This window comes from Denticeps clupeoides, chromosome 14 (genome assembly GCF_900700375.1).
Source record: "Denticeps clupeoides chromosome 14, fDenClu1.1, whole genome shotgun sequence".
In the NCBI taxonomy this organism is placed as follows: Eukaryota; Metazoa; Chordata; class Actinopteri; order Clupeiformes; family Denticipitidae; genus Denticeps; species Denticeps clupeoides.
Window position 1 is genome coordinate 14,559,434 of NC_041720.1, and position 26,096 is coordinate 14,585,529.

The 26,096-nt window shown below is 43.1% G+C and overlaps 2 protein-coding genes across 5 annotated transcripts in view; one reads left to right on the forward strand and one right to left on the reverse strand.

Annotated features, from left to right (window-relative positions):
• The window catches only part of daam1b (dishevelled associated activator of morphogenesis 1b), a 66,460-nt gene that overhangs the window by 35,907 nt on the left and 4,457 nt on the right, over positions 1–26,096 (forward strand). For 3 of the 4 annotated variants that reach the window (XM_029002188.1, XM_029002189.1, XM_029002190.1), the window contains exons 3-22: positions 4,651–4,740; positions 10,417–10,488; positions 11,409–11,503; positions 11,982–12,315; positions 12,925–13,035; positions 13,141–13,244; positions 13,344–13,410; positions 13,495–13,612; positions 15,055–15,193; positions 15,515–15,573; positions 15,679–15,866; positions 16,008–16,307; positions 16,484–16,591; positions 17,535–17,564; positions 18,536–18,633; positions 21,839–21,923; positions 22,019–22,125; positions 23,022–23,110; positions 23,565–23,733; positions 23,847–23,954. In XM_029002188.1, the coding sequence (XP_028858021.1) occupies positions 4,651–4,740; positions 10,417–10,488; positions 11,409–11,503; positions 11,982–12,315; positions 12,925–13,035; positions 13,141–13,244; positions 13,344–13,410; positions 13,495–13,612; positions 15,055–15,193; positions 15,515–15,573; positions 15,679–15,866; positions 16,008–16,307; positions 16,484–16,591; positions 17,535–17,564; positions 18,536–18,633; positions 21,839–21,923; positions 22,019–22,125; positions 23,022–23,110; positions 23,565–23,733; positions 23,847–23,954 (2,471 nt within the window). The remainder of the gene's footprint in view (positions 1–4,650; positions 4,741–10,416; positions 10,489–11,408; positions 11,504–11,981; positions 12,316–12,924; positions 13,036–13,140; positions 13,245–13,343; positions 13,411–13,494; positions 13,613–15,054; positions 15,194–15,514; positions 15,574–15,678; positions 15,867–16,007; positions 16,308–16,483; positions 16,592–17,534; positions 17,565–18,535; positions 18,634–21,838; positions 21,924–22,018; positions 22,126–23,021; positions 23,111–23,564; positions 23,734–23,846; positions 23,955–26,096) is intronic. The other variant, XM_029002191.1, reaches the window with a different exon arrangement.
• l3hypdh (trans-L-3-hydroxyproline dehydratase) overlaps positions 1–26,096 on the reverse strand; it is a 37,116-nt gene that overhangs the window by 3,129 nt on the left and 7,891 nt on the right. The window lies entirely within an intron of this gene.

A 26,096-nucleotide genomic window follows, 5' to 3' on the forward strand; every position in this document is an offset into this window, starting at 1 on the left:
CTTAATTCCTTCCTTTAGTTGGCCAAGTACAGCTGATAAACAGTCTCATATGGTGTGGTGGACCTCTGGATGCACTTACTGGTCACAAAAGCAGTAGATTCTTCCTCCTTAAACTCGTTTTGGATTGCACGCTCAGCACCACAATACAACCTCTGTACTCTGGTCTGCAAAGCAACCGGAAGGTTGACTCACAGGACAAAACAATTTACCACTTAAGCCTTGACTTTAGTACAATAATTTCTGGAACATACTTTTTGAACGAACCCTGTTCAAATTTGAGGGGATAAGAACGCACCAAATTAATAGTTTCTGCACAAAAGGTCTGTTATGTCCTATGTAATGAATGTTCTGTCCTACACATCAGGGTTTTTTATTATGCTCTTCTGAGCTGCTTATGTGAAACAATTGCAAGAGTGTACAGGATTTAGATCATTTTGCTCACTTCACCAAGGACATTTTCAGTGCAGTTTATGTTCAGGATTATTTAAAAAACACTGGCTCAATTTTCATGAAACATGGGCCAAAGAATACCCTTTTAAAATATTACAGTACAATATTACATCTCAGAATGGATCCGCAAATTCAGCTTCATGTTTGCGGGTTCCGCAGCCCTCAGTCTTTCGAACTGTAGATGGCAGTAATATTCAGAAGTGATGAAGCATAGGTACGTTTTGATTGGCATATTTCAGTCATTGGTTATCCACTGGGATGCACACATGCAGATGGTCAAATTTCATTTAGAAAGCAGGTGTAATTCAAAATATATCCAATAAGGATATAAAAATGAATGTGGTCACCATTGCAATTAATTTATAAAAATGTAATTGCTTAAAATAAATGATACAGACCCCTTGTGTGGGTCTGACTTATAACGCAAATGCAAAATTCATCCTAGCCTGAGACAATCCCTATTGATGGAGATGGCGTTTGGGCTGGACCCAATATAGATGATTAATCTTTTGTGTGTCTATGTTCATTTTCCTTTTTTAATCAGTTGACAGCTCTAATATACAGACTAATGTTTCCTGCACCAAATCTGAATTCCATAGATGGAACTGACTGCTCTTCTTACTCAGTCCCATTGGAAAATTAGACATAATATTTTCTTTTTATTTTTAAATGTAGATGTGCTGTGCCTAAATGAATGCCATAAATGGACATGCAGGTTCAAGAAGAGGCGTACCAGGCTTTTGTCTTGTAAACTGTACCCAGCTGTTTCCCTGCTAATGCCGGGGGTGTTTAGAAACACCGGCTCCTCGTTGCTCCATAAATTTACATGATGGCGAAAGTGGCTGGGTCTGCCTAGGCCATGGTACGCCTGTGACTGTTTATGGGTAGTTCGTGTTACTGGGACTGAGGTGAGTTTGCTACAGAGACGTTGTTCGTTGTTTATATTATGCTCCTTTGGGGTCCGGTTTTATTGTCACTTGCAGCTCTGCATGAGCGATGTGTGCCGAGATCAGATCGAGGTTTCGTCTCCTGCCTTCTCAGCACACCTCAGCTGAGGGCATCGTGTTGTGTCTCCGGATGCCTGGGTGATGAGATAAGGATCTCGCCAGCTGCTGTGGTCTTGGCATCGTGCTGAGCAATCTGGCAGAGTAGCTCTATTGTGCGAGTCAAAGCAGCACACGCCGCGGTATCGCATGACCTCGCCGCCAAGTGCTCTGGACTTCCCCTCATAAAAAAGGCATGAGCGAGTCTTTATTCCTGAAGAGGTGTCTCCGTTTTTTAAGAATAATTCACGCTCTGTGTCTTTTCAACCCGTCCGTGCACACCATTAGGGATGGGCCAGAAATTGTGCTGACAGGGCAGTTTGTTCCTGCCAACACCCCAAGGTGGAACCAAGACAGGAACTGAGACCCCCCCCTTTCCACTTCCTCTTCCTCCTTCCCTCGAGTTGATAGCAAGGATGTGTCTGTCACCAAGACACTGTAGACAGGAAACCATTAAGTTTCAAGGAGGCACTGAGAAGTGAAAGAAAGAAAGCCCCAGGTAGACCTGCATTTTTGTGGTATATAGATGGATGTTGCACTAGATTAGAGAGTTGGGCTGCGATTCAGACCACAAAATTTCCACAGTTCTCTGTTAATTATGACCCCTGCTAAATCAGTCGGTCCCGAAGGCATGGAGGCTGGGGACCTGAACATATCTTGAAAACAATTGTTGCTGTCAAATCAAACACCATTGGCATGTGTATTTCCAATATTACCGGTGAAGCTGTGCAAGGAGCACACAAGTAACAAGAAGCAACCAGTCAGCATGATTTCTAAGCATATTTAGAAGAAGTCACAGTTTTGTGTGAATTACTGTGTATAAAATGAATTCTACTGAAGAGTATTCTTAACTCCGCTCTAGATCATGAATGTGTAGGACAAGTTTTTCTGATTGCCAGTGACCATAAGAATTATTTATGGCAATACCATCAATCAGAAATCAGGTTTTACCCAAAATTTGAATATTAGACCACGTACCAACAATATTAGACAAAAATGTCTTCTATGGGAAGTCTTTACAGTACTATGGGTAGATCTGTGTATTATTGGACTGTTCATTATGATTAATTTCATTATTCTAGGTAAAAATATTTGTCCTCATGCATACAGAAGACTGAGCTCTTTCTTTATGAGGTGTAATCTGTCAACGACTGCTAATACTTCTCTAGCTGCAAATTCCCTGTTTGAGGAAATGGCCTGAATTGCAGTGTTTTTTCCTGTCTGCTATTATAAAGATGTAGGACGTATTTCACTCCCCTGAAATATTCAAATGCGCTCTGTTTCCATGCAGTCATTTCCATCACTAAACGGGCGGGGAGCAGCAGGCGGAGGCTGCGGGATGGGAACGTTTTTGATAACTTTTGCACGAAGTCTTTAACTTGTAACACCCAGAACATCTGTCTCGTGTTTGCTGGGGAGAGTGCGGCTGCCAAAGAATGCGCCGCCAGTTACACAACAGTGCAGGTACTAATTTAACGGTACCATGGGAATTTAACAGGACCAACGGTACCCGCAGGGTACCAGGGAAATAAACTGATGCCCTTCTTTCTACAGAGAAGCTGTAGTCAGTGCGCCCCCCCCCCAAATCAACAGGTTTATTTTTCCATCTCTCTTTTTTTCTATTTCAATATGAGCAGAAGAAGCAGGTTACTAATCCTGTAAATGAGGCGGATGCATAGCAGAGCAGTGTTTATTGGGGGCTGCTGCATATCGATTCATGAGGCATTGTGGGAGTGTAGAGCTGATTTTTTTTTTGGTTTAGACTACTGGGATTAAATTGAGGGATTGGGAATGTCATTTTTGGTCCAATAAGGATGTTATCATTATATTTTGTTAATATGCGTGGCTTCATTGTGTGTGTGTGTGTGTGTGTGTGTGTGTGTGTGTGTGTGTGTGTGTGTGTGTGTGTGTGTGTGTGTGTGTGTGTGTGTGTGTGTGTGTGTGTGTGTGTGTGTGTGTGTGTGAGAAAGTGAAGTGATTGTCATTGTGATACCCAACGAATTGTGCCCTCTACTTTTAAACCATCACCCTTGGTGAGCAGTGTGCAGCCATGACAGGCACCAGTAAGCAGTGTGTGGGGACGGTGCTTTGCTCAGTGGCACCTTAACCACTAGGCTTTCTTAACCGCTAGGCCGCCACTGTGTGTGTGTGTGTGTGTGTGTGTGTGTGAGTACAGTATGTTATTTGTGGGCATGCTGCTCGTGTGCTGTTTTGCCCTGTGTGATTTACAGTAGGGCCAATATGTCCACAGCTGGCTTGTCTTCTGGATTTAGTGAAAGTTGGCCTGTCTGTTTACATCTCCTGACACGTGTATGTGTTCAGATGCAGGACTGTTCTTGAGTCCTTGGGGTCTTCTGCATTGTGCGTGTTGTGTGAAGAATACTAGAATGTCAGTGAAACAGTTCGGAGAGGAATAGAAAACCTCCCTCTCTGTAGCCTCACATTCAATCATGCATGCGAACCTCAAAGGGGACAGGATCTCATCAGAGTCCCCCCCCCCGTGTGTCTGTTTCTCCATCGCATCCTCTCTCTCTGCTTGTCTCTGCTTTCCAACAGCTTTGTTCACCGGCGGAGGAAGGAAGTATTTGTAGGACAGAGGAAAGTTTGGGGAAACAAGAAGGGCCTGTTGTGGTTTCACATGCTGTGCTGTTGGAGATACCGTGGCACAGGTTTTGTTCGGTGACCTTAAATACCCCTTGGGTCAAGTTTCAGCAGGCTGGAAAGTCATTGTCTTACCCGGCTTACTCTAAGAACCAATATTTTTCCAACATACCTTTGATACGTACAGTGGAGAAACTCCACTGAGTGAGGTGTATAGTTAAAGACAGACTTAAATAAGAAACACATCAAAAAGCAGTACACGAATATACAAATTACACTGGGTTTTTACAGTCTATTGCACCCTTGTGTGAAATGTGCACTATGTTGTGAGTTTAGGATCTTGATTGCTATTGAATAAGCACTGTAAGTAGCCTTGTGAGTAACACACTTGTCAATGAACCAGAAAACCACAAAGTCACAGGTTCAGACCCAGTTTACTACCATTGTGTCCCTGAGCAAGTTTCTCTGGATCAGGGGGTCTGCAAAATGGCATAAATGTACACGTCTCATGGCTCTTTTATGCTCTTCATGCAGTATTGGTCTTTGTCTTTCACAGGATGAACTCGACCTCACAGAGAAACACAGAGAGGCCATGTTTGCCCTGCCAGCTGAGAAGAAATGGCAGATCTACTGCAGCAAGAAGAAGGTAAATGTCCCCACTTTCTGGGTCCAAATGCCCGTTCCGTTCCCTTTGTGGTTAGTTACTGCATTAATAAAGTTTAGTTACAGAAGCTGTTTATTCCTGAAGTGTTGAGGGGGTAAGTGAAAGATCTTGCTTTATTTAGTAACAAATTGAATTTGCAAATTGCTGATTTAAAGGACACAGATATTCTTTGCTTGCACTGAAACCAGTGCAGGCTCACTTTACCCTGGAAAGGGGTCCCTCTCTGTTTCTCTGTTTGTACTTTCATTACTGTTTTTTCTGTAGAGATTTTTTTAATGTCTGGGGGGGGGTTCACTGTAGAACCTGTCAAAGCCCATTGAGACAGTGATTTTGGGCTATATTAGAAATAAATGTTGTTGTCGTTGTTTAATTAATTAAGGTTCTGGAAGAGTCTAGAATAATCTTGTGTAAATGGTTATTTTTATATCAAATCAATAATATACCTATTTTGGTAGAATTGTGTAGTTAGTTGTGACGTGACACACCACAGCCAAGCACCCTGTGCAAACAGTGAAATGTGTGTGGGAGCAGTGGGCAGCCATGAAAGACGCTTGGGGAGCAGTGTGTGGGGACGGAACTTTACTCAGTGGCACCCTGACGGTTCAGGATTCGAACCGGCAACCTTCCAATTTTCGTGTCTGTTTCCTTACAGAAACTTCCTTAGGCCACCACTGCCCCTGTAAGGTGGTTAAGGGCCAGTTTTTCATCATGAACTCCAAACAACCTTGGGCTATCGGTTGTCTGACTGCTTCCATTAGCCACGCATGGTGGCCTTTCTCAAAGGCAAATGAATGTACCAGAAACATGCTGGCACTGTGCTGTCCTCAGAAGGCCTGCTCCACAGACAGGTGCAAGTCCAGCTCCCCTCATAAAGTGCATCCATGGCCACATCCTGCTGTTAACCCCAGGTGGTGTGGCAGGGGAGCCGGTGCCTAAATGGAGTGAGTTTTTGACAGGAAAGTTGGACCCGTGAGAGGTGCTCCGGCTGCTTATCTAAAGGTGTGCTGTGCTGCATGCTGACATCCTGGGGGTCCAGTTAAAAGTTCCATCTGGAGAGCAGGAAACCACGACTGCTTATTGAGAATTTCTCGGGTGGAAAAGTTAGCACAGCCTTCCGTAGTCATTATTTAAAGGGAGGAACACAATTAATAATCATTCAGATAATAAAGAAGAGTGAACTACCAGGACTAGTTCAATATTGTTCAATAAATGTTTTATCCTGTGACTATACGAATGACATGCCCGTTTGTAAAATGAGCTGTTTTAAAATGAGCTTAATTTGGCATTCTATTGGATGACTGCGTGTGTGAATGGGAGGAATGTGCACTTCTGCAATGTGAAGGAAGGGAGTGGAGAATTGAGTCTTGTGCCCCATTGTAAAGAGATGGTGGGTAAAAGAAAACAGTCATCATGCCTTAAGTATCACAAGTGAAATATTATTTGACTGGTGAACAATGAAAAATAGAAATTGTTAAGCCATCAGAACAGTAATTGTTATGAACTGAAATTATTTTTGCTTCGACATTTCCACAGTGTGGTTACCAAATATGCTCTTGGCAGGTAAGTCCATATGATGCTATGAGGACATCCTGCTGATTGCCGCACTCTTTTCTTGCTTAGGCTCTACCCACACTGTATGCCCCATTAAGCCAAAAGATATGAAATGAAGTATAGTGTCTAAATTTTATATCGACCGTGCAAGTCTGTCAGTAGCCGGAACCTTTCCGCCAGTTTCCAGAGCTCAGTGTCAATCTGCCAATCCCGGTTCTGCTGCCCTGCCCCATTTAGAGGTCCTTCTTAGAAACTATCATGGGAATGATGAAACTCAATTAGACAGACTGAACATATCAAGGCACACCGGTTACTGTGCTAATTTTATACTGCTAACAGAATTAAAAACATTTGTGTTGTATCATGGCCTGGTGTCAAAATATTCACTACTTAAAACAGAGCTTTCCCTGGATAGCCTGGCCTGTGGCAACTGTAAAAAAGTGGAAGTGAAGTGATTGTTGTTGTGATACACTGCAGCACAGCACACGGTGACACAAAGAAATGTGTCCTCTGCATTTCACCATCACCCTTAGTGAGCAGTGGGCAGCCATGACAGACGCCCGGGGAGCAGTATGTGGGGACGGTGCTTTGCTCAGTGGCACCTCAGTATAACCTTGGCGGATCGGGATTCGAACCAGCAACCTTCTGATTACGGGGCCACTTCCTTAACCGCCACTGCCCCTTTAACAATATTTGTTATTTATATAGTTTTATAGATATGGTGTTTCTCTGGCAGGTTGACTCATGTGTCTGGTATTTAGCCAAGTTGACAATGGTTCTGGCACCAACATGCCTCATGTAGTGGGAGTTCATGAATGCTGGGACAGCTTTGACCTCAGTTCATTCATCTTAGACTCAGATCATCATCGCCGATATTTGTGTCTGTTTTCATCCCACTAGAGACTAGTTTTCCTCCTTTTGAAGCATTCTTTTTCCTTTTGAACCTGGTGTTTTTCAAGAAAATTGACTGTGTACCTCAAAGTACCTACACAAAGTTAGGATTTTGTGGCTTATGATGTCATAGAGTTTCAATAATTTATCAGTAATTTACATTACATTACATTACATTTACAGCATTTATCAGACGCCCTTATCCAGATCGACTTACAATCAGTACAGGGACAGTCCCCTCCTGGAGCAATTTAGGGTTAAGTGTCTTGCTCAGGGACACAATGGTAGTAAGCGGGATTTGAACCTGGGTCTTCTGGTTCATAGGCGAGTGTGTTGCCCACTAGGCTACTACCACCCGTCATGTTACTTCATTTTCAATCATGGATGAGGAAATCCCAATTATGTCAAGCGTTTGGTCTCTTTCAGTTCAGTGGTTAATGTCATGGCTTTTTAGAGCCAGTTGGAGTGTATCTGAACAAATTTGGCGTAACCAGAACTTGCACGGCCAGATTAGTACGGTTCACCAGAGAAAGAGGGGTTTCAGGAGTGGACATCAAATGTGAATAATGCCGACTCAGCAGCGCTCTTGGCTTGGTACCAGGGCTTGGCACGGTTCCCTAGAAAGGGAGTGAGAGAGCGAGGGAGTGAAATGGGTAGGAAGGGAAGCCCTCAGTGTTCCAAAGCAAACAGGAAAGGCCTCTCTTTGCAGGTGCAGCCTTTGTTTTCCACGGGGCCTGCAGAGGTCAGCAGTCGAGCCGGCGGCCCTGAAGATTGCCTGGGTGCGCAGCCTGTCCCATGGAGTTCACCGACTCCCAGCATGCTTGGTGTTCGGGGAGACTTCCAATTAATGTAATCTCAGTCTGTTTCCTCGACGCATGCGATCGAGAATACTTGGCAGAACCAGCCGTGGGACCTGTCTGAAAGGTCTTGACGTTTTCCTTGTCCGTATATTTGTGTCCTTACTGTAAAATGAGGTCAGGTCAGAGAGGGCATTAGCACTTATTGTGCTGGACTCTTGCCATAGAGATAAGGCCATTGGCATTGGGTCAAGGGTCACTTGCTGTAGTCAAAGGGGTGGTGCACTGAACTTTCCGTTTTGTCCATTATCCTGGTTCACGACGGTCCAACCCCCATTACAATAATATAACCATTAAGCTCGTCCCCTGAGGTCATGGGTGCAGACTCTCTGCTTCAGCAACTCCAGAGATGTTACAGTTTAACCAGGTGGACAGGACTGGAACTTGATCTTGAGCAACTGCCCTGATTTAGTCTAAAGGAGTACGTTGAAGACTCTCTGGAGTTCCCAGTATTCCAGTCAAAAGCAGCACTGCTTGTGCTGGTCAGAGGCCATGTGGTCAGTGTCTCTGGTGCCTGCCAGGGCTTTCAAGAAACTGGCGACAGAGCCTAGATGGAGCCAGCAGGACCGGGACATGGACCTGAGCCTCTGGCCGTGTTCCCAGCATCCCCCTGCTGCCTGTAATCTGCCCACTGGGCCACTGCTATTCCTCACTTGGGGCTTTTGTGGAAGCAGAGTGTCTCATGCCAGGTCTGTCCATTCAAGCGCAAATTCTAAACACAGTGTGCCCGGCGTCCGTGGCAGCATTTAAATGCTGACTTAATTAGTCACAGAGAGCCATTAAACCTTCCAAGAACCTGCCGGTTATTTATTAGTATAATTAGTTTTTCAGATTTTTTATTTTTTGGTTTACCCCCCCCTTTAGTGTTACCTGTTTTGTACAGTGCTAATGAAAAATCTGTAAAGCTGATGTGGCTGCGCAGCATCTCTCATTACTTGTAGTTCCTGAAGCAGATGCTCTGAATCTGGGGCTCTGAAGTTTCTCGGCTCTCGGGTTCTGGGTCACGGATTCTCAGTACAACCCCGGCTGATAAAACGGGACCGTTATCTGTGCCGCCCTACTTTTCGAGTCTAATTCTGCTTTCTGCTGGACTTAATGTGTTAGGTCTGCTCTGAGTACAAACATACTCTATATGTACTTCCTGAATTATATATACTCTGGATAGAGTAAATTGAGGGCACTGTGACCCAAAACTGAGCTTTTCGTAGTGCTTTATTCAATATTGATCCAAACACTGATGTTAATGTAAATTGTGTGTGTATCACAAAAAATGTGATTTTTTTTTTTAAATAAAATATTAGATATTTGTTTCTGAGGATAAATGTAGGGTTTAAATGTTTCACATATGCACTACAAATTACAAATGATAGAAATGTTTTAAATGTTATAAAGTTCTCAAGTTCTCCAATCAAATGGTTTAACACCTACTCTGTCGATAAAGACTAAGTATGAATCATGTGTCAGATTTGTCTCTTATTATTATTTAATAATAATAATTATTAAAAGTAGCAATGAGTTCTCAACACAGGAACTGTTTCGATACTGTCAGAAAAACAGCCCATTGTCTGAATTAAGGTGGATGAGAGAAGCCATGAGTGTAAAAGTGTTTTTACCGCTTTGAAGGTCTTCAAATATGAATAATTTACTCTTTTCTTTTATTATTATTAAGAGGTATTAACATTACCTCTTGTGCGTTCTTTCATATTTCATCGTTTTTGTACTACAATGTGAAAAGGTTGGACCCTTAAATGAGTAAGTGGGTCTCTGGGTCTCTGCCACTCATGATAAATGACTTGCTGAAGTGCTTAAGTTATTTCTGCTGTTGAGAGGAAATGCCTGTGTAATGTGATTGCTGTGGTAGCCTGAGAGGGTGGGCGAGCGGCAGAGCGGTCGTCTCTGCGCACTGTCGGGTCTGCTGAGGTGAGGGCGAGGTCCCTGTTAAACCCCTTTCCAGCCTTCGTCACTCACAAATGCTCCAGGACGGGCAGGAACAGGACAAATCAAGGTCACTGATATCGATGTCAAATCAGTGACCTGCTACATTTGTCAGTCGTAGTAACACCATCCGGACCAGTTCCCACCACCTCAGTCAGCAGGTCTTGTCCCAGGAATAACATTCCATACCTGCTCATTCCTGGCTGTAGTGCCTCATACATTTTTAGACGTCATTCCCACCATGTAATTTCCCGACATCATCCCAGAGTTTATAATTTAAGTTAGAGCTCTCAGCTTGCTGACAGCTTTGTACTCCCAGTGGCTCCCAGTTAACATGACTTGATGAATTGTGGCACGTATTTGCTTACAAGTCCCCAAAGAGCCAGGCCTCTCATTCTCAATCATTCTGTTTTTTTTCCTCCAGGAACAAGAAGAGAACAAAGGTGCAACCAGTTGGCCAGAGTACTACATCGACCAGATCAACTCCATGGCAGCTGTGAGTATAACTGGTTACACAATATGATGAGTTCACCATACAATTGATAAAATGCAGGTGCCAGGCTTGGTGAATTGGCACAGAAGTATTCCTTTATTTGGTGTATCTGTGTACAAAATTTAAATAGCATGCAACATATTTTGCACATGCAATTTCATTATTGTCAATGGAGCACACAGACCTCATGACCAAATTTCTACCACAAAAAGATAAAAATGCGAGTTGACTTTGGGGTCATTACACTGAAATCAACATGGCTCAGCTTGTCACTTGCGGGTGGTGCATTGGCGCGTTTATATGGTTCTGGGAGCCAATCCAAGAGGGTGAGATTTGATATCAAAATGATACCAACGCCAGAGTGCAGTTTACAGGCCAGGCAGAACTTGTTGGTTCCTTATGATAAGAGATTATGGGTTTAGCATCAGGATTAGAATGTTTTCTCTGATTTTTGTTCTGGTGTTGTAGAAAATAAAATACCTATTTTTTATTTTATACCTAAAATACCTATTACCTATTTTGTAAAAAGTAATCAGGCATATTGCACATTTTGGAATACGTATTTTACACAATTAATAGATTTACTTAAATCGCAATCCAGGTCATCCTTTTGTAATATTGCTGGCCAGTTGAACACTACTGGCACTATTTCAAACAAAGTCACCAACAAAAAGGCTGGTTTCTTGTCTTGAAGATACAGATAACTACCAAGTGGTTCTTTTATGATTTAATTTAGTTATGTAAATCCCAAGGAGGATCTTCACTTTAAACTATCATTGTGTGTCATCTCAACGACTCTTATAGAGTGAATGAACAGCCTTTGTATCGAAGGGCAACCCTTGATGACATTTTTAAGTATGACTTGAGTGTGTATTCATGCTAATCACTGGACATGTGTTGGTAATTTTGTCTCTTTTATCCAGAGGAAAACTCTTCTGTCTCTGGAGAAGGAAGACGAAGAGGAAAGGAATAAAACAATAGAAAGCCTCAAAACAGCTCTGCGGACACAGCCAATGAGGTAGAACATTCAGTAATTTATAGTCTCAATGCAAAAATACTTTAATCCACACAGTCATATTGTTTGTCGGCTACCTGACTGTAATATCCCCCCCCTACAGCAAAATAGGGACGTGGACTGAGTTTGCTGCATCCACACTAATTCAAGCCATTACTCATTATGCTGACCTCATTCATCATAATATTTGCTTTTGTCAAGGGTGCTCAAGAGGTCTTAGGAACACTAGCTCCCCTTCTGCTGGGCAGTTCTTTCGAGTTCATCTGTCACTTGAAGGTTTCATTTCCTCTTGCAATAGAAGGGCAGTTAATCCTCAGTTTTTTTTTTTTGCCATGAAGGTCCTCGAAGTGACAATGACCCCATCTTACCTCTCAGGCTAAAGCACTCCATTTCTTTGAGACGGATCAATATTTGATTGTGCAAATATATTGGATTTCTTCCAAAAAATATATATTTTTTAAAATCATTTATTTGATTTGAGGTTTGTGACACGATTCATCGACCTGGATGGTCTGACCTGCATCCTGAACTTCTTGAAGACCATGGACTTCGAGACCACCGAGTCCCAGATCCACACCTCCCTCATTGGCTGCATTAAGGCACTAATGAACAATTCGCAGGGCCGCGCCCATGTACTCTCCCACACAGAGAGCATCAACATCATTGCCCAGAGTTTGGCCACAGAGAACATCAAAACCAAGGTGGCTGTGCTGGAGATCATGGGTGCTGTGTGCCTGGTGCCAGGAGGTCACCGGAAAATTCTGGAGGCTATGCTGCACTACCAGAAGTTTGCATGTGAGAGGACCCGCTTTCAGGTATGTATTCAGTTGTATAAGATACCACCATTTTACATCATCATCATAATACATCATTTGAACCGCACCCTTCAAATCACAGCTGCTGCTTTTACAGATTTCCTTGACATTTATAGATGTGCTGCCTTTGTAGTTTATTTGTCAAGTTTTCTATTTGGGCGAGAAAAAAAACCCATGCATGGATGTGGATTTTTATTTGGTGGGGTTGAAACCAGTTAATCCATAAATGTTAAACAGTATCTCCTCAAGCCTCACTTCCAACTCGTAATTGTTCATTAACAAGGTTTGGTCTCAGTAATCAGGCATGTTACAATATATAGATCAGGTGTCTCCAAGCTTTTATCTAACATGAGCTACTTTTACCCAATAAAAGCGTTGCAGAGCTACTTATGTACTTATTAAAAAATGTATTTACATCAAAAAAGTTCACATAGAACTTTCACAGAAAATATTTCTGGAAATAGTAGCGTAATCTTACATTTGCAGCATAGAAAAAAACAACAGTACACAGTATTAACATAAATGAGTCTTTCCTGTTATTCTCTCCCCTTCGACATCTGCTCCCTTGACAGCACACAGATGTAACCATGGTGCACTTATCTCTTCCAGACCCTGATTAATGATTTGGACAGGAACACAGGCAGATACAGGGATGAGGTCAACCTGAAAACGGCCATCATGTCGTTTATTAACGCGGTCCTCAGCCAAGGAGCTGGAGAGGTAGGCCCCTTTCGACAAAATCCTCTTATTGCCGGGGTCTGCTCTCGGTACCATGTGTACGCCGTCAAATGTCACAGTGTTAATTAAGTGGTGTGTTGCCCCCAGGCAAGTCTAGAGTTCAGGGTGCACCTGAGGTACGAGTTCCTTATGTTGGGCATCCAGCCCATTATCGATAAACTGAGGTCCCACGAAAACGCAACCCTAGACAGGTGTGTTTGAGTCTTTACACAAATAAGTTTGGTTTTAAGTTTGATCTGCAGTGTTTATATTCATGTTGATTTATCTGGAACATGCTTGTTGTCCCGTAGGCACTTAGACTACTTTGAAATGCTGCGAAATGAGGACGAGCTGTCGCTGGCCAGACGCTTTGAAAGCGTAAGTGTAAACACTCCTCACTGTTGTTTCTCTTGTTTGTGGTGACATTTCTGGCCGTCTAAGTAAATATATTTCATCTGACAGGTGCATGTAGACACTAAAAGTGCAACTCAGATGTTTGACCTCATACGGAAGAAGATGAACCACACTGACGCCTACCCACACTTTGTCTCCGTGATCCACCACTGTCTCCTCATGCCTCGTGAGTGCCGGCCACTGATCACTAGCGTCTCTGTTTACCTTGACCTCTGCGAGCGGAAACTTGGTGCTCTGACCTCTGCAGTCGCCCACAGTATAGAGTTTCCCCAATCTCTCGGTCCCTCGCTTGCTCTCTTCCTTTGTACAATCAGCCTTTTATTTTTCCTCCTGCCCAGCGGGGGAGACAGACCGCAGCTGGTCTGCCCCTCCGGAATAGTGGGCTGGGGAGCTGTCTTCGCCCCTCTGGTCTGTAATTGCTTTTGAGTAGTGAAATTATCTCTAAATGTCTCTTACCCTCTCAACCCTTTGTCTCCCGTGTCTCCTGATTACGCACATCTGTTTAGCTCAGTGAACATATTCTACAAACTTGTAGTCCCATATTGGGACTGGAACCTTTATTAAAGGCAGTCAGGACATTTCCATGCACAGTTGAACCGAGTCCTTTTTATTGGAATGCTGTCCTCTTTCCCAGTATACTAGCATGGGAAGGAGAAACATGGGAAGGGGTAACTCGGGTACGATAGGTTGTGAATTTGTATAGGTAGTATTGCACTTTTTCCCATTTCACCAATTACACCACGGAGCAAAGCAATAGACAGACAATTTAGTTAAGGGACAATTTGTACCATGTCAATCAGATTTACAGTCATGTATATTTCATACATGCTGTACACTTTTTTTTTTTTTTTTTGACAAATTTGATGCCGTATGGTCCTGGATGGTGCCAACAACACAACTTCTGTCGTTTCTGGGGCAAAGCTTGGTGAGGGAACTGTGGAGCATGTGCAGAGCACTTTGGCTCGGGTCCGATTGAAAATAAACATGATGGAGTAGCATTATTTGGAAGTGTTAGTCTGACTTCGAAAAGTTTGACTTAGTTTGACTTAGGCCAGACAAATGTGTTTTTAAAAATCTGTTTTTTTATTTTAAAAGTCTGTTTTTTACACACTCAGAATACATCAGCTTGAACTGAGGAAGGCCTTATGATTTTGTCCATATTGGTCATTCAGGTCCTTTTGCCCTTTAAGAACTGTTCACTTGCTATCTAATACATACTACATTTGACAGGCACTATTGTAGATGTATTCTTCTTTTTAGCAGTGGTTTTAATGTTTTGGGGCATTTTGTTATTATTTTGCCTTATTAATGACCAATCTTACAGGCAGGCTACCGGACCAGGACTAAATACCACTGCACATAATCCATAGCAATGAACATGGATTTTACTGAAACCATGTGTACATCTCCATGATACCAACCAGGAGCCTTCCAACCACAGAGCACTGTAAAATATGTGCCTTACAATCGAGGAAATACTCTTGCTTTTGCCTAGTCAGTTTAAACATCCTAGCAGGATGAGAACTGCTTAAACTAATGCATGTTCAGACCTTTCTTTTGAAATATCCTGAGATTATTGATGGTCTGGTCTCACTTTGCCATCTGTAGATAAGAGGAGTGGAAACACTGTGCAGTACTGGCTGCTCCTGGACAGAATAGTCCAGCAGATGGTCCTGCAGAACGACAAGGGTCATGACCCTGACGTGACCCCGTTGGAGAACTTCAATGTGAAGAATGTGGTCCGCATGTAAGTTCAGGTCTTTCTGTTTCTGAGGGTCTAGACTTGACTGGATCAAATCTTATTCAAGCAACCTGAATTGATAAAATGCCTGAGAGTCTCCTACAGTAGTGCTTCTCCACTCCAGTCCCCCCGTATTTGTGGTCCTTACTCAAACACATATGAAAAAAACCCAAACTTCAGACTGGATTGAGAACTACTACCTTATAGCACTTACATTCACATATGCACCCATACACAATATACACACACACTATTATTATTTGTGGCATAATACAATTTGAATGCAGTGCATCTCTTGGTCACTGAACTCAGACATTGTCTCTGTAGGCTTGTCAATGAGAACGAGGTGAAGCAATGGAAGGAGCAGGCTGAGAAAATGAGAAAAGGTCTGTACTTTTTTTTTACTCTGACTTACCCAGAATTGAGGTATAATAAACATTTTTTTAGATGGAGAAACCAGTGGGTTCATTTGTTTGGCTTTTGCTTTTTAGAGCACCATGAGCTTCAGCAGAAGCTGGAGAAGAAGGAGCGTGAATGTGACGCCAAAACTCAGGAGAAGGAAGACATGATGCAGACCCTCAACAAGATGAAGGAGAAGCTGGAGAAGGAAAGCAATGAACACAAGCTGGTCAAACAGCAAGTGACTGATCTCACAACCCGGTTGCATGACCTCAGCACGGTATGTTAGAATGTTATTAATTATTGTATGGGTTTTACTTAATATAGCACATCATTTAAATGGGTATATTATTTATTTAAAGCTAGGAATAGGCAAATAAAGTTCACCTCATCATGTCATGCTTGTCTTCCATCTCTACAGAGACAAGTCGCTACGGTCCCAGGAGGTCCTCCCCTCATCCCTGGACCACCAGGAGGGCCACTGCCACCTCCTCCGCCTCCGATGATGGCCGGCATGCTCCCTCCACCTCCACCTCCACCTTGCGGCCTGCCACCACCACCACCCCCACCTCCAGGTGGACCGCCACCACCCCCTGGACGTCCACCCCTTGGAGCAGCTCCACCACCCCCTGGAGCTCCCATGGGATCTGCTCTTAAGAAGAAGAACATACCCCAGCCCTCCAACCCACTCAAGTCGTTCAACTGGGCCAAGCTGGCTGAGGTAAGGGAGTCTGTAGTCTACTGATTTGTTTGTGAAACTGCTAAAAAAAAAAAAGTGGAAATGAAATTGTAAATGTGTAAGGTTCTAATACTATAATAGTATATTTTGATTGTTTACTTGTTTACTTGTTTATTTATAATTTTAAGACACCATAATACCTGCTTGTACTCTCCTAGAACAAGCTGGAGGGCACAGTGTGGGCCGATGTTGACGATGGCAAGGTTTTTAAGATCCTTGACCTGGAGGACATAGAGAAGACCTTCTCAGCTTACCAGAGACAACAGGTACTGTACCACCTTTCTCGCTCTGTTTTGTTCTCTTTCCCTGTGCTCCTTTATTACATTTATTTTTCTACATTAAAAGTTCTGTAATAATAATAATAATTCTGCACTTAATATTGCATGAAACATTCTAATTATTAATATTTATTATGTTTTTATTATATGATATTTTCCATCATACAATTCAGTTTGCAAAATTAAATATCCACTAATGTCAAAGGTACCAAGTTTCATGCACCTACGTTAAAACTTCACCATCGGAGTTGATTCTTAGTCCAAACTGTTGTCTGACTTAAGTAATAAAAATTTTCACCCTGACCTTTTTGAACAAAAAGAGACAGGCAGTCTTTTTATTTGAACATTTAATTCAGTGGGGTGAGACTAGCACACGGTGCCCTGGAGCATGGTATTTGAACTGCCTTGATGTTTGAATAATGTATACTGATCACCATGGTGTCACCAGGGGAAACAGACAGAACCTCACAGGGGGGGGGGGAACCATGTCATATTGTTCTGTGTGCACAGAATACTTACTGTTATGAGTCTAATCCATTATTGCACAATGAATCTGTCCTTTTTTCCCCCTTCATGTGATGCCTTGGTATGTGCCCCTCATGCTTGACTTAAGATGTCAGAGCCAACAAAACATGTTCAGTTGCCGTTTTGGATCCTGTTTTAAATGCTGGCAGATGTAAAACCACAGTAATTAAACTATTAAAACCTGTTAACCCCTGCAGCCCTACCTGCACGCACCTGCCTATGCACATGTAACATGACTCCCATGAGCCTTTGCTTGGTCAGGAGGGCACACTCCCCCCACATCATTGGTCACCTGATCATTTGTTTGAGCTTGTTTGTTTTTTGTTTGTTTTTGGGCTGGATTCACCAAACTGCGCTATCCTTCTAACGACTGCCGCATCTTCCTTGCTTCTTGCCTGCCTTTTAGGACTTCTTTATGGTCGGTAGTAGCAGACAGGTGAGTCACATGAGTTCCTCTGTTACTCCGAGTTACACAGCCCTGCCTTTTAAAGCGATATGACCAAAATCGTAGAGGATGTGTCCTCTGGTAATGTACATTTTAGAAGAAATTTGAATCTCAAAGGAGCCACTGCAGGAAGGAACACAGAAGTACTTCATCATTAACATAAATCTGAATATTGAAAATTGTACATGCTCATCCTTTGCTTACAAATTTCGGTGAGCTGGGCCTCAACTTAATATATATTTGATACCTAATTAACTCTGCAAAAATCTTGTCTTTTCCTTATATTTTAGTAGGAAATTGATGTTCAGTTAAGTATTGCAACATGCTAGGATTCATACAGCAAATATAATATATATCACAAAGAGAATTTGAATTAATCTAACAAACTTATATGTCAATAATTGCCATTGCGTGGTAGATCAGAATCTGAAAGCATTTTTTAGCATTAAGCATTTATATACTCACATTACTGGCTGAGAATATTTACATTTACAAATTTTTTAGACGCTTTCATCCAGAATGACTTACAATCAGTAGGTACAGGGACAGTCCCCCTGGAGACACTGAGGGTTAAGTGTCTTGCTCAGGGACACAATGGTAGTAATTGGGGTTTGAACCTGGATCTTCTGGTTCATAGGTGAGTGTTTTACCCACTAGGCTACCACACACCTCGGAAGCAGCTCGAAACCAAACACAGAAACCCCAACATGTTTAATAGATGCTATAGACATTTGCTGTTGCAGCTCCTCTCGTCCTCCTTCGAAAATACAGGCGTGTTGCTACTGATTTATAGACAGCTGTCCCTTCCTTAAGAATAGTTAAAAAATACTTTGAAAGTATGTGTATTTTTTCATATTGTTTTAAGAAATTTCCTGCTAACATCTCAGGATACTGAAAATTATGTGCAAATGTCATTACATTATTTTTTGAATGTATTTAACTGTTCTCTGAACCTGACACAGAAAGAAACAGAAGACGACACCCTGAGCTCCAAGAAAGTCAAGGAGCTGTCAGTCATCGACGGCCGCCGTGCCCAAAACTGCAACATCCTTCTGTCTCGGTAAGTCGGGGTGTTACGGCTTCCCTTGATTCTGTATCCAATGTGACAATGGTTCTCTGAACCGAGGTCGCGTCCTGCACCGATACTGCTCCCTGATGTCGTTTCCTGTGGGTAACCTTAGCCATGCACTAATTTCCCCCACGTCTTCAAGACAAACCAAGCCGCTTCCTTCCTCATATTTCGGGCGAAATCAAATTGTCGAGCCTTGAATAATCAGCCGGCAGGACCTCATGTGGCTCATGTGTGGCTCCTTTGTCCTCCCTGTGCAGCAGAGTCATTTTTCACACCTAACACAACGCCTCCCTCTGCCAAGAGCGATATTTAACGTTTTTAATGGGGGAAAGCTGTTGGCTTAGGTTTCCTGGTTAATAATGTCTTTCTGGCAGCCCGGGACAAACCCAGCAGCCGCCTTTATAAACCCTTTCCAGCACGCTCCATTTACGCTGCGCTCCGGCCACTTCATGAAGACCGGGTTTGCAAGAGTTTCGCTGCTGTGGGCAGGTCCGCAGCTTACGAAGAGTTTATTAATTAATGGTGTAAAAGGTGCGTAATTACAGCCTTGTGTTTGTACAAGTGAAATGAGGAAAGGAGGGAGGGGGGGGGGGTGTCAATGTGTAAAGCCTATTAAATATCCAGTGCTTGGATTTCAAGTAATGGGAGCAATAAATTTCTTAAATCAAACAGCGCCACGTTTGAGAACTTTATCTGTGAACCGAACTGGAGCAGCTTGGTCCAAGTCCGCAGTGGAACTTTCTGGGGAGTTGTGTTGTCTCGCTAATTGAATGTGGCTTGGCGTTGTCCACCAGCAGAAGATTTACATCCAGAGGGAGAGTCGATGCGTTGGGGCGGGGGTACATGAAACAAACCAAAAATGGCACTTGCTCTCCATTCCAGTGGTAACATTTCTGGTGATTTAAGTGTGTTTTTGGGGCAGAGAACTTGATAGCACTTCAAGGGTGCTCATCTGACAGATGGGAGGAAGAAGCCACGGGGTGCTCGGCCGGTCTTTGTGGAGGGGGTGAGGAGTCGGTGTGCGCCTGCAGCTATTTTAAACGAACTTTTTTCAACTCAAGGAATGGTCCAACATAGACAGAGGTGTGTTCGGAAACTAGGTCCTGTTTTGTTAATGCAACCTAGCAGGACTCTTGGTGATGTTCACATGTGTGGCACCTGCGGTTCACTCTACATGGGTTACTACTCTTACTATGAGAGACCGATAAGCTTTTTAAAAGGGTCCCGTTTCCCTCTGGCCATCTCATTTCAGCTAATGGGTTTTATTGACTACTAAATCCCGGGGGCTGGCTAAGTGCCATTGTGGAGGCTTTACAGGGACCACCCATGCAGAGCACCACGAGGGGTTTGGGTTCATCCCACTGGGTTGGGCATTACTACATTTTAAAGGTTCTTTTGTTTTATTTATTTTTACTTTTTGGTATAAAAGCTCAATCAATTTTAGCTGAGATCTAGCAACATGTACTCCTTGCGCACTGAATCAGTTTCATTCTGGTTTGGGAGTCGATTTATTATGGAACCTGGTGCCAGCTACAACCCGGCCTGTGTTTCCACAAATTTGTCTTGGTCAGAGAAGACCACAACTGCCTCGGCTAATTCAGTTTACAGCCGAATTTTTCTTTTTCTACAAATGAAAACTGTAGTAGTTTTCACGTAGAGACCAGTGTAAACAGCAAACTAGTATTTGCTGTTTAAGTCCCACAAACTGAATGTAATGCTGCCTCGGATGATCGAGGAGCGAGCACATGACATTGTGATATGTGGGTTTTAGAATAAACAAAAAGGAAACGATGGCCGAAAAACACACACACAGAAACCACCCCAAATAAAATCAATCAATAACGCAACATTACGCAGAAACACATTTGTAACGCAAGTTAAGACAGTGTGGTCAAAAGTCCCCCCGTTTCCTAACATTATTTTAATTTCAAGATGGCATAAATAAATCTTCTTATTGTGTCTTAGATTATTTCAAGAATTCTTAAGAGTGCAACTTTTGCTTTACCCCCTTATCAGATTTATTTTTACTTGATTGCAGACAATTTGACTACATTTATGTGAATGCATTTCTGGAAAACAAGGCCTTGATGGATTTGTTGTTGTTGTTAGGAAAGCCGGTTAAACGCTGGAGCGACTTTAGGGATTATAGGGCTTCAATGGATCCTGCCTTGATTTCCCTTATGTGGGTCTTCCCACAATTGATTAACATGCAGGTTAACTGGCGACACAGAATTTGCCCTTGTGTATAACCTGCGTTTGTGCCTTTGATCGACTAATGGCCTTTTGAAGGTTTTTTTTTTTTTTTTCCACTCCACCCTAAAGCAATCAGAGAAAAAATGTCACATCAAGGAGCTCTCTTACAAACACGAGAATTTTGGGTTTGATTCCCCCCCTGTCCTGCCATTTTGAAACAGTAACTCACTGCATATGAAGTGATGTTGCATCGTCTGGCTCAGCTGAGTTGGGCCTTTGACGTGAACAGCTCTCTGGCCGCGTTTCTTGTCTGGGAAACCGTCCCCGTGTTCCCTCCACTCCGTCTCCATTCGCATGCTGGCAGCAGAACAGAACACGCTTTCCAGCTGTAGTTGAGCCTGTCGGACACCTGCTTCCCGCTTTGGCTCCCTCTCGCTTCCCGCAACCTAAAGATGGCCTCATATGTCATTCAGGTTCTCCGCTGGTCACCGTCCAGAGCCTGGGTGGGTTCTGGTCGACTGGATTTCTCAATAGCTTTCTAGAGTCTGTGGGTCCTGTTCATCATCTTACATCATCTTTTTTTTTTTTAATGAACAACCTTGCATTTCTTTATTTCTTTCTTTTGATAAGTAAAGGCAGATGTGTGGACTTCTTTGTCACAATCAGACATCACTGCTACTTCCCCTCAGGGAGTTTGTGTTGCAAACAAATCTTGGAACAGAAACACTTAAGACACCAAAACTGGCAAGAATTACCCCTTATTAAGAACAAAGAGCTGCTCGATCTTGTCTTCTGCTGGAGGGTAGGCATTTTCAGGTTGTAATTTAAGGCTGAATCAGGCATACGCTTCCTGTGCTTCTACAGATTGGGACACGGCGAAATGTCTGTTTGAGGCGGGGTGGTTTTTAAATGGAAAAAGCTTTCACTCGTTGAGGAATGCATATTATTCTACTGTAATAATGTGTCCTCTTGCATTTAATAAGCTGTTTGGGTCTTCCAGGTTGAAGCTGTCTAATGAGGAGATGAAGAGAGCCATCTTGACCATGGATGAGCAGGAGGATTTGCCAAAAGACATGCTGGAGCAGGTGGGTCTATGAATGTTTGGAACGCAGGATCTAAACCTGTCTACAGGTCTACAGTTTTCATGACAGTGGATGAAAACTGACATTGGCGTTTCCAGATGCTGAAGTTTGTCCCTGAGAAGAGTGATATGGACCTGCTGGAGGAGCACAAGCACGAACTCGACCGCATGGCAAAGGCAGATCGCTTCCTCTATGAGATGAGCAGGTAAGCCCACATTCACGAAGTTGTTCCTCAAAGTGTTGTATAAGCTGCAGCTATGCAGCCACGCCAGTTAACAGTGTTCATCCACAAGATAAAAGCCCTTAATGAAGCCCTTTAGAACCAGAGAACAGATCTGTAGTGGTCATTTCCATTCATTGTTAGATTTGTGTTAGAAAACTACTGGAAGCCCTTAAAGGAAACTTTTGTTGTATAACCGATTCGAATCTCTGATATGTTTCATATTCCTTATAAAAGACTAAAGGGTTGGGCCATCTTGGGATTTTTTTTGTTTGTTTCTGAATGGAAGTGCTGTAGTCACTAACTATAGCCGCAAAAACAACCGTCTCTCAGATTACGCTTTATCAGTCCATAGTTACAGGTGCCTAGGAAACTATTCACCTTTATTTTCCCATGCTGCAACCACTCCCTTTTCACCAGGGCACCAGTAAAGTCAAGGGTTTATTTGTTTTCCATCTTACTGTTGGAGTGTTGGGGGGGAGCAAGAGAAGATGAGAGGTGACACTTCCTCTGGGGAAACCAGCTGGCTACACTGATCAGTGTGCAATAGGCCTCCCAACACCGGGGTGCGGAACGCAGCGGCGGAGTGTTAAGCTCAGCCGGCAGGGTCGCGCTCAGTTTCTTTTCTCTCCTGCTCCGATAATCAATCTCGCTGGCCGGCGTTAAGCTTCAGCCAAAAGCCCAGTGTTTCCTTCTCTCTGTAGCAGGGCCTGCCCTCAAGTCGCTCAGAGACGGCGGTCTTGTGGCCTATTTCAGACCCTTGATGCGTAACTGTCGATTTAGTTGCTTTTGTGACATGCCGTCCTGTGTAATTTGCCTGTTTCGTTTCATACCAGTGAAATGTATAGTCATTTTATTATTTTTTTTCTTCTTTCAAACAGGATAAACCATTACCAGCAGAGGCTGCAGTCACTTTACTTCAAAAAGAAGTTTGCAGAGAGGATTGCTGAAATTAAACCTAAAGTTGAAGGTTGTATTATTAGTATTAATGCTGTGTTCTTTGTGCCTGATATGAGTATTAAATTAGCAAAAATCGTCGTCTTTTGTCTTTGTTCAATTTCTGGTGAAGTGCTTGGTTATTGCAATTCTGTTACTACTGAAAAGATACGAATCATTATTCCATAATTCATATATCTATAATTTATCAGTTAATAAAATAAATAGGAATTATGGTGAAGTGTGTAATGCACACGTCACAAATCTTGAACTCTGAGATGCTGGCTGCATTTTTGCAGCTTGTAAGAAACTACCAAATTCCCAGCTGTTTATGAACCCAAAATAGGAGCATCATGACCCAAATTTATGAGTCTGTCAGCTGCTCCACGATGATCTTATCGCTCAAGTATGATTCTTTTGACACTGGGCCATGAACTCAAACACACTGTAAAGGACCTTTGTAACAATGTGGCTTTTCTCTCTACCAGCACTGGCCAAGGCATCCAAGGAGGTTCTCCAGAGCCGCAACCTGAAGCAGCTCCTGGAGGTGGTGCTGGCATTTGGCAACTATATGAACAAGGGCCAGAGAGGCAACGCGTACGGCTTCAAAGTCTCTTCGCTCAACAAGATTGCCGACACAAAGTCAAGCATCGACAAGTAAGTGTTCAGCTGACTTGGAGATATCCACGAGAGCGTGTCTTAACTGTGTCAGTGTGTTGTTGTAATATATAAAAACTTTTATTCTTTTTTTCTATTTGTTTTGCTTGTAGGAATATCACTCTGCTTCACTACCTAATCACGATCCTGGAGAAGAAGTACCCCAAAGTCATTCTCATTATAGAGGAACTGCAGAACGTGCCAGAAGCAGCTAAAGTGAAGTAGGTGGTCGCAATGCTCTCTAGAACTGAGATTTATGGCCCTTACATAGTTCTTCTTAGGAAACAATTGTACTGTGCAGTCCAAGGTTTCACTACATACAGTGCGTCCAGAAAGTATTCACACCGCATCACTCTTACCACATTTTGTTATGTTACAGCCTCATTTTAAAATGGATTAAATTAATTTTTTCACCTCAGAATTCTACACACAACACCCCATAATGGTTTTGGCAAATTTTTAACAAATAAAAAAATCTGAGAGCACTTGTACATAAGTAAGCTCAAAATTAAGTGAAAGTGAAGTGATTGTCATTGTGCAGCACACGGTGCACTCAATAGTGTCCTCTACTTTAAACCATCACCCTTGGTGAGCAGTGGGCAACCATGAAAGGCACCTGGGGAGCAGTGTGTGGGGATGGTACTTTGCTCAGTGGCACCTTGACAGTTCAGGATTCGAACCGGCAACTTTCAGATTACGGCTCCACTTCCTTACCCTTACTCAAAGGAGTTTCCAGTAGACCTTTGAGGCACAAATCTGGGGAAGGTTACAGAACCATTTCTGCTGCTTTGAAGGTCCCAATGAGCACACTTACATCATCTGTAAGTGGAAAAAGTTTAAACTACAGGACTCTTCTTAGAGCTGGCCGGCCACCTAAACTGAGCCATCAGGGGACAAGGACCTTTGTCAGCGAGGTAACCGAGAACGCGATGGTCACTCTGTCAGTGGTTCAGAGGAAAACCTTCTAGAAGGACACATTTGTCCAGACAAACCACTCCTTAGTAAAAGGCACATGGCAGCCTGCCTGGAGTTTACCAGAACTCTCATGACTGCAGCAAAGTACAGAGACATTCTGGATGAAAACTTGCTCCAGAGCGCTCTTGAGCTCTGACTGGGGCGATGGTCCATCTTTCAGCAGGGCAGTGACCCTAAGCACACAGTCAAGATATGAAAGGAATGTCCCTGAGTGGCCCAGCCAGAGTCCAGAATTGAATCTGATTGAACATCTCTGGAGAGATCTTAACATGGCTGTGCAGCTGATGGAGCTTGAAAGGTGCTGCAAAGAGGATAGGGCGAAACTGGCCAAGGATCGGTGTACCAAGTTTGTGGCGTCATATTCAGAGACTTGAGGCTATAATTACGCTCAAAGGTGCATCGACAAAATATTGAGCAAAGGCTGGGAATACTTACACACATGCATTCTCATTTTTTTGTATTATTTTGGCCAGACCAGGGAATATGCAATATCTTTGTGTTCACAGAATATGTTAACATTTTGATAGGATGTGTAGGATTACAATATAAAAAATCATGATAGTCACTTCAATGATGATGCCTGAAATTGGCATTGGTTAAACTTTGAAAGTGATTGTTTGTGACACTTTATGAGCAGTGGGCAGCTATGAAAGGCACCTGGGGAGCAATGTGTGGGGACGGCACCTTGGTGGTCTGAACAGGCAACCTTGATATTCTATGTTTGTCTTTCTTGACTTTAGATGCATGGTGTGCAGGATTGTTTTGTAGTCGAAAGGGACTTTCTTGACCGCTGGAGAGATTTTCATCCTGGTGTGAGTCACATGTGCAAGTAGCTGGAATTGAAAGCTTCAGGGTTAACACAGTCATTTCTTTTTGTAAGTACAGACAATTTGCTGTTTGCAATGTGGCATCGAAATGAAACGTTATTTTGCCAATCCCCCATTAGCTAATAAATGAAGAAAAAGGACTTCATTCCAATTCCAAATAAAATACACACATCTGTATGTTAATGACACGGAACTGTGTGAATTCATGTTTGCTTTTACGTCTGACCAGTCGCACACCTCCAAATTCTGTTTTGATTAAGATCCGGGCCAAAAACGGCACGGTTTGAAAAGATATTGTCCAGCGCCGAGGTCGAACGTAACCCAGACGTTTAGACAATGTTTTCACAGCGAGACAAGTGCAAAACCACCGGGCGGGGGGCACAGCACCCCGGCATCCCCGATGTGACCGAACGCGGCGTGAAATTTCGTCCCGGGTGAAAACCGCCTCGCGGAGATCAAGGCGGTAAGCTAGGTGGCCCGAGGACTTCTCGGTGCAGGGTTGTGTGCGAATTCCTCACACAGCACGTGTTTTAAGTTAGCGTAAGCCAGACCTTTGAAACC